We start from the raw sequence: 19388 nt of genomic DNA, 5'->3' as shown, positions 1-19388 counted from the left end.
CCGGATATTTAACCCTATAACCCGACCCGTTCCCAATAGGTTTCTTTCTGAAGCAAATTACAATATGTATCAACTAAAAAAAACTCTGGCATTTAAATTGAATAAATTATAGATTAACTGTAGCAAAAATAAATAATTCCATCAACAGATCAAAGATTACAAAAATTTTTAAAAAGACAAGTAAAAAAAAATGTCCTTTTCCAACAAACAAAAAAAAAAAAAAGAAGACAATGAGAGAAGTTCTTGACTTGTTCTATGTTTGGCTCGACTGTACTTTTTGAGTTTCTTGGCCAATCTCTGTCTCCAATCTTTTATAAAGAACCAAAGAGAGAGAGAGAGAGACAGAATTTTTGAGAATACCAAACCTATGAATCATGGGAATGTGAAAGATCCTCCGATTTGAGTAGAACCAGCAGGTGGATTAATGGCGACCCATAGCAGAGATATGGTGATGGCAACAAGTCCTGACCAAACATAAACAATGGTTGGAGTCCTTCCTCTTCTTCCCATAAGCCCTTTAGCGAATGGGTAAAGATGAGCAAGCACCCAGAAACTAAAGAACACTCCTCCAATCAACTTACTCCACTGTGGTATCACACTGTATATCGTCCTGCTAAACCCTACCGCAATGGCTATTATATTCAACATCATGATTGTGATCGGTGGGATCATGAGTAATGTCCATTTCACAATGTAGAGATCGGCGAACTCGTCGTCCACATCGTCTCCTCCGGATTTAGATGTCAATGTGAATGAGATTTCGATTCCGGCAACAACTTTGAGAAGTCCTTGTATAACCGCGACTATATGAGCGCTTGTTCCTCCAATGAGCCAGAACTGTTCGTTTCGCCACCATTCCTCTAGTGAGATTCCTGACCATTTGACCTCGAGGAGAGCGAGCAGGCAGAGTGTAATGGAGATGATTAAGAGGTAGATAAGGAATGTGACATTGAGTGTTTGGACTATGAACTGCCCTGAGAAGAGGGAGAGCGCAGGGAGGAAGCAGTAGACGATGAGGAAGATTGATGTGAACGGGTAGATTCCAACATTTAGGTAAGCAATTCTCTGTAGGATTTTCATTCTCGGGCTAGCGAAGAAAGCGTTGTTTCTTGAAAAGAAGATCTCGACCGAGCCAGTAGCCCATCGGAGAACCTGGTGCAGCCTATCCGTCAAGTTGATAGGAGCTGTGCCACGGAAAGCGTCCCGTTTTGTCACACAGTAAACTGATTTCCAGCCTCGGTTATGCATTCTGTAACCTGTGACCACATCTTCCGTGACAGATCCATAAATCCAACCAATCCGAGATCCCCACTCGGTTTTATCCTCATACCAACAAGAGATGACGGCTATGGCTTCTGCCACGGTTGATGCATCAAGAAGCTCACGAGGTATGGTGAGAGCACCAGGAGGTCTTCCGTTTTGCACAGCTGGATGATCTGCAAGAGGACGGCCTTGGAACTCTGCGACCGGGATTGAATCGATAAGGAAAGTGGAGTTTCCAAATTTCTTTGGAACCAAAGAAAGATTCATCTCTTCATCATCATCCGAGTCACCACCCATTCTCAAAGATCTGTTTTCTTCAGGGACACGGCTTTTCTTCTTCTTGCGAGGGAAGCAGCAACTGCAGAAGCCAGGATGGTGTTCTTTAGCTCGAGGCGGATCAAATCCGTACAACGCGATTCTTCTAAAGAGACAACCCGTTCCGACATAAACCGGACCCATCAGACCATCAAGAGCTCTCATGTTCACATCAAAAAAGACTGTATTGCGATTTGCATACCGATCTGATGGGTCAATACCTTCAAACCGTTGCGGGAANAGAAAGCGTTGTTTCTTGAAAAGAAGATCTCGACCGAGCCAGTAGCCCATCGGAGAACCTGGTGCAGCCTATCCGTCAAGTTGATAGGAGCTGTGCCACGGAAAGCGTCCCGTTTTGTCACACAGTAAACTGATTTCCAGCCTCGGTTATGCATTCTGTAACCTGTGACCACATCTTCCGTGACAGATCCATAAATCCAACCAATCCGAGATCCCCACTCGGTTTTATCCTCATACCAACAAGAGATGACGGCTATGGCTTCTGCCACGGTTGATGCATCAAGAAGCTCACGAGGTATGGTGAGAGCACCAGGAGGTCTTCCGTTTTGCACAGCTGGATGATCTGCAAGAGGACGGCCTTGGAACTCTGCGACCGGGATTGAATCGATAAGGAAAGTGGAGTTTCCAAATTTCTTTGGAACCAAAGAAAGATTCATCTCTTCATCATCATCCGAGTCACCACCCATTCTCAAAGATCTGTTTTCTTCAGGGACACGGCTTTTCTTCTTCTTGCGAGGGAAGCAGCAACTGCAGAAGCCAGGATGGTGTTCTTTAGCTCGAGGCGGATCAAATCCGTACAACGCGATTCTTCTAAAGAGACAACCCGTTCCGACATAAACCGGACCCATCAGACCATCAAGAGCTCTCATGTTCACATCAAAAAAGACTGTATTGCGATTTGCATACCGATCTGATGGGTCAATACCTTCAAACCGTTGCGGGAACTGAACGTAGCAAAGCCTGTCACCGCCTCGATCCATCATGAAACACATTCCTTCTCTCAAAGCCTGAGAGTTGTATATGTAATGATCACAGTCAAGATTCAGAATGAATGGACCGTTGGACATAATTGCAGAAGCTCGGACCAGCGCATTCATGGCTCCTGCTTTCTTGTTATGGTCATAACCCGGTCGCTTCTCACGCGAAACATAGACAAGAAGCGGAAGACGAATGTCAACATCTGTAAGATCCAAGAACCCTTCAGATACTCCATGTAATGGCTCATCACTAGGCGGCTTCAACATCACCTGCATTTATCAAAATTTTGAAAAAAACATTGATATTAGAGGCGGCACAGAAACTGAACCAAACCAAAAGTTTGTTAATCCCAATTCAACCAAACTCCGGCTTCACTTAAGTTTTGAATGAACTAAAATGCTCCAAACCAAATAGACATGAAACAACTAAATTGAACCAAAATGTACCTGAATGATACCAGCATGGTCACTACGGGTATGATCAGGACCAGAATCTAACCAAGTTCCAGGCCAGTGAGTACCATCAGCCATCCATGTAGCTTTAGGAATCTTGACTGGCTCTACTATTTCATCGTCTCTGTTCTGTCTCTGCAGCTTCATGGCCTTAATCTCTTCCCTTGCATGATAAGCATCAGAACGGCGCCTGATAGAGGTAGGCAAGCTGTTGATCCTAACCTTAAACTCATCATACTCACGCTTGACCCGTCTCCGATCCTTAACGAAATCAGCCTTCACCTTGTTCTTGTAAGGATCTCTTTTCAGACTAAAGTATGAATCTGGATTCCTCGGCTCGATATTGTGTTTACGACAGAAAGGAACCCACATGTTAGCAAAACTCGCTGCTTCAGCCATAGCTTCAAATGTCAAAAGTGCTCCTCCATCATCTGAAACATAGCAAGCAAGCTTTTCGACAGGGTAGTCAGCAGCGAGAATCGACAAAATGGTGTTGGAAGTGACAAGAGGAGGTTCTTTCTCCGGATCTGCTGTAGATACAAACATATCNGATGATCTGCAAGAGGACGGCCTTGGAACTCTGCGACCGGGATTGAATCGATAAGGAAAGTGGAGTTTCCAAATTTCTTTGGAACCAAAGAAAGATTCATCTCTTCATCATCATCCGAGTCACCACCCATTCTCAAAGATCTGTTTTCTTCAGGGACACGGCTTTTCTTCTTCTTGCGAGGGAAGCAGCAACTGCAGAAGCCAGGATGGTGTTCTTTAGCTCGAGGCGGATCAAATCCGTACAACGCGATTCTTCTAAAGAGACAACCCGTTCCGACATAAACCGGACCCATCAGACCATCAAGAGCTCTCATGTTCACATCAAAAAAGACTGTATTGCGATTTGCATACCGATCTGATGGGTCAATACCTTCAAACCGTTGCNAAAATCAAATGTGTCAGGGAAAGTTTGAACAAAGTAAGCGGTCTTGATATATATTTTGTAAATAAGAACAAACTTTTCCACCTGTAAGGACTAATAACAGCTGCAGGAATCGGCAGTTTCCGAGTAAGTGGTCGCCACGGTCTGCTCATCAGATCCTGAGGTCCCATACCCTGTCCACCATTCCCATCCTTGTCCCCGAAGTTCCCGTCTTTTGTCCAGAAAGCATTTCCGTAGCCGTAAGTCCCACTAGTCTCAAACAACCACCTGTTGTGATCGAAATCCCCTGTTTGACTCCTCATCAAACCAGACTTAGTCGACTTCATAAGTGACAATCTTCTCTCCATCTTCGACCCACCCGCTGGTGGCGGAAGCATAGGCCGTTGCTGCTGCTGCTGGCCCTTGTTGTTATCAGCAAAATCCGCCAAATCAGTGTTCCTGTAAGGCTCCTTACACCCGGGACAAATCCCGCCTGTTTTCACAGCATCCACAAAGCAATCCCTACAGATTTTGAAATCACACTCACAAGGAAGAAGATCTTGACCTCTCTCATCACTCATGACCTTCACATCACAGCCAGAAATGGCGCATGACGAGCCTTTGGCACCAGCCATCTGTGGGTGGCTAGTCGTTGTCTCGATCACTTTGTCCATAAGATGAGCACGAGTGACGCTGTTAAAACCGCCAGTAAACAAGGAACTGGACACGTACTGCTCCTCAACCTTCTGAGAAATGGAAGGATCCATAGGTTGGTTATCGGGAGTTTGCGGAATCTGGACGGTATATAAATCAACACTTCCGAGTTCGCTATCGAGATCATCTCTCGAGTAGTTGACATAGCGTCCAGAGTTAGTCCTGCGGGCAAATGTCACAGAGTTTGACGGAAGCGGCTGCTGGTACCTCCCAGCTTCAGCAGCATCAGAGTTCGATGATAGATTGGATCTACTGTTGGTGAAGTGATTATTATTAGACGCCATGGTCTAAATAATAACAATATCCACCGGACTTTGTAGCCGGCAGATCCCTGAAAGAAAGCAAAAGTAATAATGGTCAAAATCTCTTCTAGTCATTGTTAACAATTTTCACAAGATCTTAAAGTTGATGATTATTGATAGATCTAATAAGCTTAAAGAAGAACAAATCTCATAGTAATGTTCCATAAAGACATGACAAAGACAATGATCATTGTTTCACAACCCCACCAAAAGCTTAAAATCTGAAGCTAAAGAGGAAAAATTTAATTGACTTAGCTCAATTTAAAACTCTCAACACAGCCATGTTCCCCACAAATCAAAATCAACATTCCAACTATAAATAAGACGATCTCACACACAAACTAAACAAGAAAAGTAACGATGTAACAACAGTACCTGAGAGGCTGTAACAGAGCAAGGTTAAGCTTCAGATCTTCTTCACACGATAGGTATGATAGACAGAAGAAGAATAAAAGGGCTTAATTAATTTAAGAAATCGATTATGAATAAAAGAATGGGATCGTGTAGCCCAAACTAGTTAAGGAGGAGAAGAGAGAAGAAGAAGAAGAGACGAGGAAGGGACTTAGTCGTGAGCAAATACATCAGCACTACTACTGCTTTACTAATACACGTTATGATGGCAACGATAACCCCCCAATTTTTTTATATTTTTGGAGAGATCTTACCATTAAAATAATGATATTGAAAGAAAAAAAATTGAAGAAGGAAGACGAGAGAGGATGAAAGAAGAAGAAGAAGAACCCAAGATTTCACAGCTCTATTGAATTTTTTTTTTTTTTTAACTAATAAAAAAATCAGTAGCTTTTGAGACGGTAACAGTGAAGGGCGACTGTCAAAACGCCGGCGAGCGAAGAAACCGGCGGAGAATTTTAGTGTCTTGTTAACCTTTTGGAATCCTCTTTTGAGTTTGGGGTTTTCGGACAAGGTAGCGAATTAAAAGGTCTCATTTTTTTTTATAAATACTTTTGTATAAATTATAAAATAACGCGTTCAAAGGAAAAGTGTAAAAGGAGGAAATAAGGGTATTTTGGGAATTCAAAGGGATTAAAGGAACGCGTAAGCAACTTAAGGGTATTTTGGAGATTTTAGTTGATTTAACGTGTGTGTGTTTTTTTTTTTAATACACGGTCCGTTAATCACGCATGTGTTATGGGAAGCAAAGTTAACACACCACCCCCAAATAATACGTTTAAGATTTTTACTAATATCATCAAAACCAACTTGTCCAATCCATCATCCATGCAGTAAAAGTTATGTGGTAAAAACAGTAGTTTAATATAATAAATCACAGTAAAAATATAATTTATTAATTTTATCAAATTACCGGTGATATTTTCGTGGTAGATGTTGTAGTATGTATTATTTGATTATAAGTATTAAAAATATTAGTAAATATATTTCACAAAATTATAAAATTAAAATAAATAAAAAAATATAAATACTAAAATAATTTTAATATACACAAAGTTAACTAAACTTCTTTGTTACATTGCAAATTAAAAAATTAGTTACATGCATATCATAATATTTACAATCTTATCATATTTAAGTTTATGCCTATTTTCATTTCAAATGATGATAAAAATAATAATTTAGAAAAACTATAAAATAACTAATTAAAAATATATTAAATAAAAGAAAAACAGTAAAAATTATTTTTATTGATATATGAATTAAATAAAAACAAAAAGAATAAATTTTTGTATTATATAACTGAATAATGTTTTGAGTTAACAATCTTACAAAGAATTTAACTCAAAATTGTAAGTCAACCATAACTCATTCTAAATCAAACTCAACTTTAAAAATTTATAAGTCTATATCTCATGTTACCAATCAAAGCAATATGTAATGTAAAAGAGTTAAACCATCACATTCACGCGGTTATCTCAATTCTATTATTGTTCCTGTTGCTATCGACATAAAACCAATTCATAAACTTAAAGACGTCTTTGAAAAGAAAAAGAAAAAAAACTTAGGACCTTGGTCCTATTTTATCAGTTCCTCCGATCGCCATATTCCCCTGTTTGACTCCTCATCAAACCAGACTTAGTCGACTTCATAAGTGACAATCTTCTCTCCATCTTCGACCCACCCGCTGGTGGCGGAAGCATAGGCCGTTGCTGCTGCCCCTGCCCCTTGTTGTTATCAGCAAAATCCGCCAAATCAGTGTTCCTGTAAGGCTCCTTACACCCGGGACACATCCCGCGTGCTTTCACAGCATCCACAAAGCAATCCCTACAGATTTTGAAATCACACTCACAAGGAAGAAGATCTTGACCTCTCTCATCACTCATGACCTTGACATCACAGCCAAGAATGGCGCATGAGGAGCCTTTGGCACCAGCCATCTGTGGGTGGCTAGTCGTGGTCTCAATCACTCTGTCCATAAGATGAGCACGAGTGACGCAGTTAAAACCGCCAGTAAACAAGGAACTGGTCACGTGAACAAGGAACCGCCAGTAAACAAGGAACTGCTCCTCAACCTTCTGAGAGATGGAAGGATCCATGGGTTGGTTATCAGGAGTTTTCGGAATCTTGACGGTATATAAATCAACACTTCCGAGTTCGCTATCGAGATCATCTCTCGAGTAGTTGACATAGCGTCCAGAGTTAGTCCTGCGGGCAAATGTTGACGCAGGCGGCTGCTGGTACCTCCCAGCTTCAGCAGCATCAGAGTTTGTTGATAGATTGGATCTACTGTTGGTGAAGTGATTATTAGACGCCATTTTTCTAACAATAACAATATCCACCGGACTTTTGAAGCCGGCAGATCCCTGAAAGAAAGCAATAGTAATAATGGTCTCAAATCTCTTCTAGTCATTGGATCTTAAAGTTGATGATTATTGATGGATCTTAAAGAAGAACAAATCTCATAATAATGTTCCATAAAGACATGGAAAAATACAATGATCATTGTTTCACAACCCCACCAAAAGCTTAAATCTGAAGCTAAGGAGGGAAAATTTAAATGACTAAGCTCAATTTAAAACTCTCAAGACAACCATGTTCTCACAAATATAGCTTTCCCATCAAAAATCAAGATTCCAACTATAAGACGATCTCATACACAAACTAAACAAGAAAAGCAAGGATGTCAGAACAGTACCTGAGAGGCTGTAACAGAGCAAGGTTAAGCTTCAGATCTTCTTCACCCGATAGGTATATATACAGAAGAAAAGGGCTTTATTAATTGAAAAAAAAATCAGTAGCTTTTGAGACGGTAACAGTGAGGGCGACTGTCAAAAACGCCGGCGAGCAAAGAAACCGGCGGAGAATTCTTGTTGTTTAACCTTTTGGAATCCTTTTTGAGTTTAGGGTTTTGGACAAGGTAGCGAATTAAAAGGTCTCATTTTTTAAAATAAATATTTTTGTATAAATTATAAAAGTTTATATACCGTCCTGGACAAGGTAGCGCGAATTAAAAGGTCTTAAATCAATTGTTTTGGTCCTGAATTGATTTGGTTTGGTTTTGGCCGGTTCTAACCAAGAATACCTTTCTTGTGTGATCGATCGTGGCAGAGAAAGAAACTCAAGTAACATCATCTTTAACAAAAAGTCAACTGAAAGCGAATCTGTCTCTCTTAAAACAATCCCCTGACAAAAGATGGTAAGATCAAAGACAAAAGACTGAGAAGTAAACAGATTCAGAGGAGGTCAGTTTGGTTTGAGACGGTTTTCAAGCCGATTAAACAAAATTGAACCCAAAGTCAAATATTCCAAGGGGACTTTTGGCAAAAAACTATGACCTTCTTTCATCGTTTAGTCGTCCTCATCAACTTGACTTTGCAACAAGATACCTCGTTGAACTCTTCTATCATCCCCAAGATGACTATAGCCAATCCAGGGTCGTTTTTGAGCTGTGCAAAACTATTCTCATCCATACAGATCTTCATCTCCTTCAGACATGGGAAATAATCCAAGAAACGGTCTATCATGTGCATCTCTTTCATTGTTCCTCTAAACCCTTGAATCTCTATCACTTTTACCGGACAAGATTTGAGCGAACGGCCTTTGTCCTTGCGATAAATGCAATCGCAGACATCCCCACATTTATCTGTCACATGGTGCACAATACCCTGAAAGCAGAAACAAGACAATATAGGTTTATTGTGAGTGAACTGTATCCTTAACACATGTCATAGTCCAAGTACTTTTCATGGTTTACTATTTCACCTCAAAGAGTATATCTTCTAACTGCGGACAGTTCCTCAGAAGAACAGGCATTGCTTGCCATCCTCGGCCCTCGTGACTCTTAATAATTAACCTTTTGACGTTGTTGAACACGGGCATCGATTCACAGCACAGAGATAGCACCTGAAAACAAGGAAAAGAAACCAACTATAATGCTCGCTCCTTCCCAAGGGACGGATAGCTTAGGACAGAACACATCTCAATAAGAGCTTACTTCCAGTGATTTCGCAATTTGCAATATATCACTAACGAGAAAAGAAAGCTGACCTCGAGAGTATCAGAATGCAAGTGAAGGTCCTGAACATGTTGTATGCCATTCATGAGCTTCACCACATTGCCAAATTTGAGAACAACATCACCCTCTAGCAACTCATCATTTGGCAGTCTTATCCGCTTGACTTGTTCGTTGGTTACAGCAAGTATGATACGAGCACTAAGTAAATTTTTCATATTAACTAATGGATAGTCCTGGGCAACTAAATCAGAGTAGCCAAAGTGAAGCAGACTCGGAGTATCAAAAGAAATGCTCTTTGGATTCTGATAACTTGTGAAGCCGGTGGCGTTAATAGCTAGCGATGTGATGGATGCACTAGACACAGTTTCATCCGAACCTATCCACTCCATATCTGCCAACATCAATCTCTCAAGCAGAGGGAAAGAAGGAAGTAGCAACTCAAACTTAGTATCACAAAAGATCTTAGCTGCTTCGATATCAAGACTTTTAAGCAGTGGTAAGAAAGGGACTTGAGCTCCCGTCCACCAGTAGATACAACATTCACTCTTTAATTTCAGATTGACAAGTGTCTTAGAGACCAACAACTCTTGAAGCAGATGATATCCATCTTTCAAGTCGATGGTAAGATCAAGGTCCGACACACCACGCTGCAGAACTTGACATATCCAACGATTCATACGAGCTTCACAAACACCATCTTTACACTTGAGGGAGAATTTATGAATGGGAGAGTTGGCCTGCAAAGCCAATACCGTATCCACAAAACCCATGAAGCTCTCAAGGATACCGTCTCTTTCCCGCTTACCATCTTCCGGATGAAGAAACTCAGAGTCATCAAAGTCAAGATTAGGGACGAGCGCGAACAGATTGCCCCACTTCTTAGACAGAACCGAGGTTAAAGCTGCCTCCTTTGTGGTGAGGAACGACAATATGTGACAACGAACCTCGTCTGGTAAACTGCTCAACAGATCCATTCTTCTCTGCCTGAGAGAAATATACACTACGCTCGCTCGCTCATACAGAGGGGCCAATCTCCAAGAGGACGACCTTGAATTGCAAAATTTCGCAGCACTAAACACTTGCAAATTAGGGCAATGGAGAGGTCAGTGAGAGAAGAGAAGAGAGACTGAAGGAGACTGAGTACATAATTTAAGGGTATTTCCGGTATTTTGATAATTATTATTAAGGCGTATAGTAAACACCAAAGTAATATTATCGTCAAAGAAAAATCAAAAACGAGTCATACAAGTGAAGTCACATACATATATTTCAATCCTAATTATAACCACTAAACGACTTGCTCTAACCTAACCAACATGTAAACAAAGTTTAAAAAAAAAAACATCAGGCATTCAAAGACAAGACAAGAGCAACTTCTCCGACTTGAAAGTTCACCACTTTTTCCTGATATCTGTTCGTTGCAACAACATCAAGATTTACTCAAATGTTTATGGCAAAATCTAGTGAAACCAACAAGTTAATGATCAAATTGCAAATGCACACAAGAAGATGGAGTCAGAGGATGAAAATCAATCAGTAACCCTTAGGTCAATCCGTACTTCAAAGTCTTGAAAATTAACCAAACACAATCAGAAAGTTTCGAGGAATAAAGCAAAACAGGCGTGACAGTCAGTCTGGCCGAGCCGAGGATAACAAATATGTCACGAGCAAGAATATGATAATTAAAAGATACACATATATTTAATAATTAAAACAAAGCTAAGGATCTGATACATAAGTCGAAATTTCTAAAGAGGCCTTCTTCTTCTTCAGAGATTTCTAATCGACTTCTTATCCAAGTATAGCTTGACATTGCAACTATACATCTCGTCATACTCTTCCATCTCATCCAAGACAAGTTTAGACACTTCAGGATTGTTCATAATCTGTGTAATACCATCCTCTTCAACATAGATCTTCATCTCCTTCAAACACGAAAAGTAGTCCAAGAAATGCTCTATCATGTGCTTTTCTTTCATCGTTACTCCAAAACCTTTAATCTCTACCACTTTCACCGGACAAGATCTGAGCGACCGGCCTTTTTCCTTGCGATAAATGCAGTCACAAGCATCCCCGCATTTATCTGTCACATGGTGCACGAGACCCTGAAAGCACAAACGGAGACCGCATATATGGTTATTGTTGTTACTTGTAAAGTCTGAAGTACATGCTTTGTCCAAGTAGTTTGTATTCCCACCTCAAAAATTAGAATGTCTAAATGTGGACAATTCTTTAGAAGAACTGGCACAGCTTGCCATCCTCGACCCTCATCACTGTAAATAAGTAACTTTTTGATGTTGTTGAACACTGGCATCGATTCACAGCATAGAGAAAGCAACTGGAAACAAACAAGTAAGAAGTAAGAAAATCCTCCCCTAGTAGACAAAGTTGCCATTACTAATATTTTGACAAAGAAATAAAAGCAGAAACTGACCTCGAGGGTATCAGGACACAAGTGAAGTTCCTGAACATTTTGTATGCCGTTCATGAGTTTCACCACATTGCCAAAATGGAGATCATTATTTGGCAATCTTACTTGCTTGATTTGATCGCCATTTGTTCTAAGGGCAATTCGAGCGAAAGACAAGTTTTTCATATTGACTAATGGATAGTCCTCCGCAACAAAATCAGTGTAGACAAAGGAAAGCAGATTTGGAGTATCAAAAAAAAATACTCTTTGGATTTTGAGCGCGGAAGCTGGTAATATGGAGCGTTGTGAGAGTAGCACTTGACACGGTGTCATCAGAATCTATCCACTGAATATTAGACATTTGTAAATCCTCAAGGACAGGGAAAGAAGGAAGAAGCACCTGAAGCTTATCATCACAAAAAACCCTTCCCGAGTAAACACAAAGACTTTTAAGCATTGGTAAAGAAGTGCCTTCAGCTCCAGTCCACCAATGAATACCAAACGCACTTTTTAACTTCAGACTGACTAGTGTCTCACTCACGAACAACTCTTGAGGCAGATAATAACCATACCCTAAATCAATGGTGAGATCAAGGTCCGAAACATCACGCTGCAGCACTTCACATAACCAACGATTCAGACGAGCTGGAGAGACACCAATTTCACACTTGAGAGAGAACTTACGAATGGGAGAATTGCCCTGCAAAGACAATACACGATCCACGAAATCCATGAAGCTTTCTAGAATTCCATCTCTTTCCCGCTTACCATCTTCCGGATAAAGAAACTCGGAGTCATCAAAGTCAAGTTGTGGGACAAGTACAAACAGATTGCGCCACTTCTTTGAGAGAAGTGATGTCGACGCAGCCTCCTTTGTGGTAAGGAAGGACAAAACGTGACAACGAACCTCGTCTGGTAAACTGCTCAGCAGATCCATCTTCTCTGCAGAGAGAAAAATACATACACAAACACGCAAATCAATTTACCAAATACCAAACAGTTCCACAAAAGTAGTAGAGCGATTTGTTTATATTGAGACTCAGAACAACATCATACCCAAAAAGATATATATGATTAACTAGGTCACCAACCTTGCTACAGAGGCCAATCTCCCAAGACCAACACTGAAACCGCAAATTTTTCGCAGCACTAAACACTTCAAAATTAGGGTAATGAGGCGTCGGTGAGAGCAGAGAGAGACGGAGTGCGGAATAAATTTTATCTAAAAGTTTGCTAGTGTGATTTGACGTGTTACTGTTTTTGTTTTGTAAACCACCAACCAAATAAAACTATCGTTCTAACTTCTAAGATTAACTAAACCAGTAGAGCGAAATTATATACAAAAATTCTAACAGAAAAAATTAAAACCCACTTAACGACTTGCTCTAACCATCATGAAAAGCAAAGTTGAGAAAGTTAGGAACATCACGCGTCTTAGACAAGACATGAGTCCAAAGGCTCGGAGACTGTGGAGTCTAGTTGCCAACAATCATCTACAAATTCTCCGACTTGAAAGTAAGCTTCATGTTCACCACTTTTCCTGATATCTGCTCGTTGCAACAATATCAAGATTTAATCTAGTGAAACCAACAAGTGATAATCAAATGTCAAGAGTGTTAAATGCACACAATAAGAAGTCAGAAGATGAAAATCAGTCATGAAAGTATCCAAAAACAATTAAAAAGTTTCTGAGAGTTTAACCAAAATAAGCATGACAAACAGTCTGGCTGAGCCGAGGATTTAGGCAGGATATGATAATTAAAAGATACACATAGATGAGATAAGAAAAACAAAGCAAGGATCTGATAAGTCAAATTCCGAGGGGGGCTTCGATGAAAGACTTCATTGTTCAGTACACTTGTCACACGGCTCGTAGAGTTGGACATCGCAACTATATAAATCCTTGTACTCTTCTATCATGTCCAAGATAAGATCAAACACTTCAGGGTCAGTTCTAAGCTGTGAAGGACCATACTCTTCACTACAGATCTTCATCTCCTTCAAACATGGAAAATTGTCCAAGAAATGCTCTATCAGGTGCATCTCTTTCATTGTTTCTCTAAACTCTTTGATCTATATCACTTTTACTGGACAAGATTTGAGCGAACGGCCTTTTTCCTTCCGGTATATGCAGTCACAAGCATCCCCGCATTTATCTGTCACATGGTGCACGAGACCCTAAGAGCAGAAACGAGACAATACGGTTACTGTAATTACGAAACTGCATGTTTAGTCCACGTAGTTTCATGGTTTATAGAATTCACCTCAAAGTTTAGGATTTTTAGATTTGGACAATTCCTTAGTAGAGCAGGCACTGCTTGCCATCCTCGGTCGTCGTCACTCTTAATGCCTAAAGTTTTGACATTGTTGAACACAGGCATCGATTCACAGCACAGAGAAAGCACCTGAAACAAGAAAAAAGAAAAAAACACAACTTAACATCTTGCAACCAATATATCTCAACTAGACCAGAAAGAAGAAAGTAGAAAACTGACCTCGAGAGTATCAGAATGCAAGTGAAGTTCCTGAACATTTTGTATGCCCTTCATGAGCTTTACCACATTGCCAAATCGGAGATCAACATCATCATCAGGCAAACTGTTACTTGGGGCTCGTATCCGCTCGATTTGATCTTCATCTACTCCAAGGATGATTCGAGCCTTAAGTAAACTTTTCATATTAACCAATGGGTAGTCCTCAGCAACACAATCAGAGTAGGCTAAGGAAAGCAAATTAGGAGTATCAAAAGAAACGCTCTTTGGTTTTCAACAGGCTTTGGGGCCGGTGGCGCTAAGAAGTAGCTTACTGAGGGTTGTACATGACACGATGTCATCAGAATCTATCCACTCAACACCAACCAATCGTAACTCCTCAAGCACAGGGAAAGAAGGAAGCATCAACTCAATCTTATCATCACAAAAGAACCTCCAAGAGTCTATATCGAGACTTTTAAGCATTGGTAAGAAAGTGCCTTTAGCTCCAGCCCACCAACGAATGCCACCAAATTCAGTTTTGAGTCTCAGATTGACTAATGTCTCACTGACGAACATCTCCTGAGGAGGAAAATAATCATCTTCGAACTCGATGGTAAGATCAATGTCCGAGACACCACGCTGAAGCACTTGAGATAACCAACGATTCACCCAAGCTTGAGAAACACCACCACTTTGACACTTGAGGGAGAACTTACGAATTGGAGACGTACCTTGCAAAGCCAATACTCTATCGACAAAGCCCATGAAGCTCTCCAGTATATCATCATCATCATCATCATCATCATCTCTATCCCACTTACCCTCTTCCAGATAAAGAAACTCAGAGTCGTCAAAATCAAGATTAGGGACAAGTGCAAACTGATTGCGCCACTTCTTTGAGAGAAGAGATGTCAAAGCTGCCTCCTTTGTGGTGAGAAATGACTTACGAACATCTTCTGGTAAACTGCTTAACAGATCCATCTTCAAATCAATTTCACCAAACAGTTCTAATGGTAATACAAGAGCGGTTTGATTCAAAACCTAAATAGCTAACAACAAGATTTTGAGACTGTGACGCCCAAAACACCAACGACACTGAAATTGCAAATTTTCGCACAACTAAACTAACACTCCAAATTAGGGCAACTCCTCATTGAGGCGTCCAGTGAACGAGTGAGTCGAAGAAGAGAGAGAGAGAGACGGAGTGCTTTTAATTCTGAGATTTTTTTGTCAATAAAAATATTAATTGTAATTACTTAACGCGTGTTACTCTGTTTGAGGAGCAAGTAAACCACCAAACCGTACGTGTATTGCAATCTCGGAATGGACATTAAACCGAACAATTTAGAACATCTACATCACTTGCCCTATAATCTTGAAATTACTCAAAAAACAATTGGAAAATTTGGCAAAACAGGGTGCAACATACAGTCTCGCCGAGCCGAAGATAGTTAATTGGATTTGATATTTAAAAGATACACACAGAAAACTAAAAAAACGAAACAAAGATCTGATAAGTCAAATTCCGAAGGGGCTTTGTGTAGTCAACGTATGAGACACGTATAGCCGGACTTTGCAACTATATAACTCCTTGTACTCTTCAATCATCTCCAAGATTTCAGAAACTTGAGGGTTTTTTCCAAGTTGTGTAAGGGTATGCTCTTCAATGTAGAGGTTCATCTCTTTCAAACATGGGAAATAGTCCAAGAAATGCTCTACCATGTGCAACTCTTTCATTGTTACTCCAAACCCTCTAACCTTTACCACTTTCACCGGAGAAGTTGTGAGCGAACTGCCTTTGTCCTTGCGATAAATGCAGCTGCAAGCATCCCCGCATTTATCTGTCACATAGTGCACGAGACCCTGAAAGCATAAACGAGACAATTCTAAGGTTACTGTAAGTATATATGAAGCTGCATGTTTTGTGGAAGTAGTTTTCACCTCAAAGGTTAGGATTTCTAGATGTGGGCAATTCCTTAGAAGAGCAGGCACAGCTTGCCATCCTCGAACCTCTTCACTGTAAATACCTAAAGTTTTGACATTGTTGAACACTGGCAGAGATTCACAGCATAGAGAAAGCACCTGAAAACAAGCAAGTAAGAAACAACCCCAAACCAGACATATTACGTACGATTAACAATATAATAGCAGCAGAGGAAAAATAATATAATACCTCGAGAGTATCAGGACACAAGTGAAGTTCCCGAACATTTTGTATGCCATTCATGAGCTTCACCACATTGCCAAAATGGTGAACGACATCATCCTCTAACAGAACATTATTTGGCCCTCTAAGTCGCTTGATCTGATCGTCATTTGCTCTAAGGACGATTCGAGCCTGGGATAAGTTTTTCATATTGACTAATGGATAGTCCTCCGCAACAAAATCAGAGTAGAATAAGGAAATCAGATTTGGAGCATCAAAGGAAATGCTCTTCAGATTTTCAGGGGGGAAGCCGCTAATAAGTAGGTTAGTGAGGGTTGCACTTGACACAGTTTCATCAGAATCAATCCACTCCATATTAGCCATTCGTAAATCCTCAAGGACAGGAAAACAAGCTGGAAGCATCACCTGAAGCTTATCATCACAAAAAATCCTCCCCGAGAGAACACAAAGACTTTTAAGCACTGGTAAGCAAGTGCCTTCAGCTCCAGTCCACCAGTGAATACCACATGCACTTGCTAGTTTCAGGTTGACTAATGTCTTAGAGACGAACATCTCCTGAGGCAGATAAGCGTCTCTGATATCGATGGAAAGATCGAGGTTCGACACACCACGCTGCAGCACTTGACAGATCCAACGATTCAGACGAGCTTCACAAACACCATCTTTACACTTGAGGGAGAATTTATGAATGGGAGAGTTGCCCTGCAAAGCCAATACCATATCCACAAAGCCCATGAAGCTCTCAAGGATACCGTCTCTTTCCCGCTTACCCTCTTCCGGATGAAGAAACTCAGAGTCATCCACGTCAAGATTAGGGACGAGCGCGAACAGATTGCGCCACTTCTTAGAGAGAACCGAGGTTAAAGCTGCCTCCTTTGTAGTGAGAAAGGACAGTATGTGACAACGAACCTCGTCTGGTAAATTGCTCAACAGATCCATCTTCTCTGCTTCAAAGAAATCTACACAACGTTCCTAAGCAAATCAATTTTTTACCAAAATAGTTCCACTGGTACTACGATTAGAGAGAGGTTGATTCAAACCTAACACTTTTAACAACAACGACGCTGAAAGTTGATGTATTTCCTTAGTATTCACATGAACTTTACAAGGCTTTATAAAGCCGAAATCGTTACACAAAATCTGTAGAGAATCCACAATATGTGGAGCTATACAAAACAATATTAACAACATCCTGAAAATGTATAACGGACTTTATTTCATGTCTATCACCCTCCCTCAGTCACAGCGTCGGATGAACGGTGAGGCTGGATCGAAATTCATTATGAAGAGAAGTAGGCAGTCCTTTAGTGAAGATGTCAGCATATTGAAGTGAAGTGGGGACATGGAGAACTTTCACCTCTCCAATGGCAACCTTGTCACGAACAAAATGGATATCCAACTCGATGTGCTTTGTTCGTTGATGTTTAACTGGATTGGTGGAAAGGTAAACCGAGCCGATATTGTCACAGTACACAACCGAAGCAGCCTTGATTGGACGATGCAACTCAACCATAAGATTTCTTATCCAAGTAAGCTCTGCAACTGTATTCGCAACGCCCTTATACTCAGCTTCGGAGCTGGATCGGGAGGGTGTGGGCTGTCGCTTTGCTGACCAAGAGATGAGATTAGGGCAAGGTAGACACAGTAACCGGATGTTGAGCGACGTGTGTCAGGACATCCAGCCCAATCTGCATTAGAGTATGCCGTAAGCGTATCGATGCTACCACGAACCATCTGAATGCCGAAGTTTGTTGTGCCTTTGACGTACCTAATTATTCTCTTGAGAGCGTGAAGATGAGGCTGTCGTGGCATGTGCATGTATAAGCAGACTTGATGAACAGCATATGAGATGTCAGGACGCGTCAATGTGAGGTATTGCAATGCACCTGCAAGTTTGCGATAATACGTTGGATCTTCAAGTGGTTCTCCTTCATCGATTGAGAGCTTTGATTTGAGATCAACTTGGGTTGAGATAGGTTTGCAGGCCACCATACCAGCCCGTGTGATGATATCTTCAGCATAGAGTGATTGAGACAAAAACAATCCTTTGTCATTGAAATCCGCCTTAATGCCAAGGAAGTGTCGCAATTTACCCATGTCTGTCATTGGGAATTCAGCTTTGAGTTTGTCAATGACACGCTGAAGAAGTGCTGATGTGGAGGCAGTGAGGAGGATGTCATCAACATACAGCAGCAGATACGTGTATTGTATCCCTTTCCTGAAAATAAACAAAGAAGAATCTGCCTTGCTTTGAACAAAGCCCATTAGTTTTAGATAGTTTGAGAACCGTGAATTCCAAGCACGTGGAGCTTGTTTTAATCCATATATAGCTTTGTTGAGTTTGCACACATGAGATGGATATTGCTGATCAACGAAGCCCGGAGGTTGGTGGATATACACCGTTTCTTCAAGATCTCCTCGTAAGAACGCGTTTTTGACATCTAATTGATGAATTGGCCAATTTAACGCAACACCAACATTGAGCACCATTCGGATAGTCGCCGGCTTTACGACTGGACTAAATGTCTCATTAAAATCTATCCCCTCTTCTTGCGATTTTCCATTAGCAACCAAGCGAGCCTTATGTCTAGACAAGACCCCATCAGCATCATATTTGTGCTTAAATAGCCACATAGATCGCACAACATTAACATTAGGAGGCCGAGGTACCAAGTTCCAGGTCTTAGTCTTAATCATAGCACCATGTTCATCAGTCATTGCAGGGTTCCAGTTAGGATCACACAGAGCTTGAAGATGACTTTTTGGAAGAGGCGATTTTGTGTTGGTGATGAGAGAGATGATCTGTTTGGGTTTGGCTATTCCCGATTTTGAGCGAGTTTGTATGGAATTGGTGGAGCGAAACATTGGGTCTGGGCGTTTGGGCTTTGAGTGGGCTTGAGATGAGTTGGGCCTTTGTGGAGAATTGGGAAAAGGAGCCTGAAGAATCGATTGA

General features: G+C 40.9%; 3 protein-coding genes and 2 pseudogenes across 3 annotated transcripts; all 5 read right to left on the bottom strand.

The window, feature by feature from the left end:
* Positions 92-5899, bottom strand: LOC104703153 (cellulose synthase-like protein D3). The gene is made up of 6 exons (XM_010419111.2): positions 5331-5899; positions 4037-4984; positions 3772-3948; positions 3024-3655; positions 2525-2846; positions 92-1799 (listed from the first exon to the last, which is right to left on the bottom strand). The coding sequence occupies exons 2-6, from the start codon at positions 4935-4937 to the stop codon at positions 373-375; spliced, it is 3459 nt and encodes a 1152-aa protein (XP_010417413.1). The 5' UTR covers positions 4938-4984; positions 5331-5899; the 3' UTR covers positions 92-372.
* On the bottom strand, positions 8483-10488 carry LOC104782264 (F-box protein At3g03040-like). The gene is made up of 3 exons (XM_010507181.2): positions 9417-10488; positions 9132-9272; positions 8483-9034 (listed from the first exon to the last, which is right to left on the bottom strand). Exons 1-3 carry the CDS (start codon positions 10356-10358, stop codon positions 8711-8713), a joined length of 1407 nt encoding a protein of 468 aa, XP_010505483.1. The 5' UTR covers positions 10359-10488; the 3' UTR covers positions 8483-8710.
* Positions 10922-13003, bottom strand: LOC104782090 (annotated as a pseudogene).
* On the bottom strand, positions 13150-15472 carry LOC104782174 (annotated as a pseudogene).
* On the bottom strand, positions 15787-17374 carry LOC104703134 (F-box protein At3g03040-like). The gene is made up of 3 exons (XM_010419087.1): positions 16442-17374; positions 16210-16350; positions 15787-16131 (listed from the first exon to the last, which is right to left on the bottom strand). The coding sequence occupies exons 1-3, from the start codon at positions 17372-17374 to the stop codon at positions 15787-15789; spliced, it is 1419 nt and encodes a 472-aa protein (XP_010417389.1).

This window comes from Camelina sativa, chromosome 1, assembly GCF_000633955.1.
Source record: "Camelina sativa cultivar DH55 chromosome 1, Cs, whole genome shotgun sequence".
Taxonomy (NCBI): domain Eukaryota; kingdom Viridiplantae; phylum Streptophyta; class Magnoliopsida; order Brassicales; family Brassicaceae; genus Camelina; species Camelina sativa.
The sequence above is the reverse complement of the archived record's forward strand: the minus strand, read 5'-3'. Positions and strand labels throughout refer to the sequence as shown.

Coding starts and splice junctions, on each gene's coding strand:
- LOC104703134 (XM_010419087.1), bottom strand. CDS start 17,374: ATGGATCTGTTGAGCAATTTACCAGACGAGGTTCGTTGTCACATACTG. Junction 16,351..16,441: donor TGTGTCCTGATACTCTCGAG/GTATTATATTAT, acceptor GCTTGTTTTCAG/GTGCTTTCTCTATGCTGTGA. Junction 16,132..16,209: donor TAGAAATCCTAACCTTTGAG/GTGAAAACTACT, acceptor TTATGCTTTCAG/GGTCTCGTGCACTATGTGAC.
- LOC104782264 (XM_010507181.2), bottom strand. CDS start 10,358: ATGGATCTGTTGAGCAGTTTACCAGACGAGGTTCGTTGTCACATATTG. Junction 9,273..9,416: donor TGCATTCTGATACTCTCGAG/GTCAGCTTTCTT, acceptor CCTTGTTTTCAG/GTGCTATCTCTGTGCTGTGA. Junction 9,035..9,131: donor TAGAAGATATACTCTTTGAG/GTGAAATAGTAA, acceptor TTCTGCTTTCAG/GGTATTGTGCACCATGTGAC.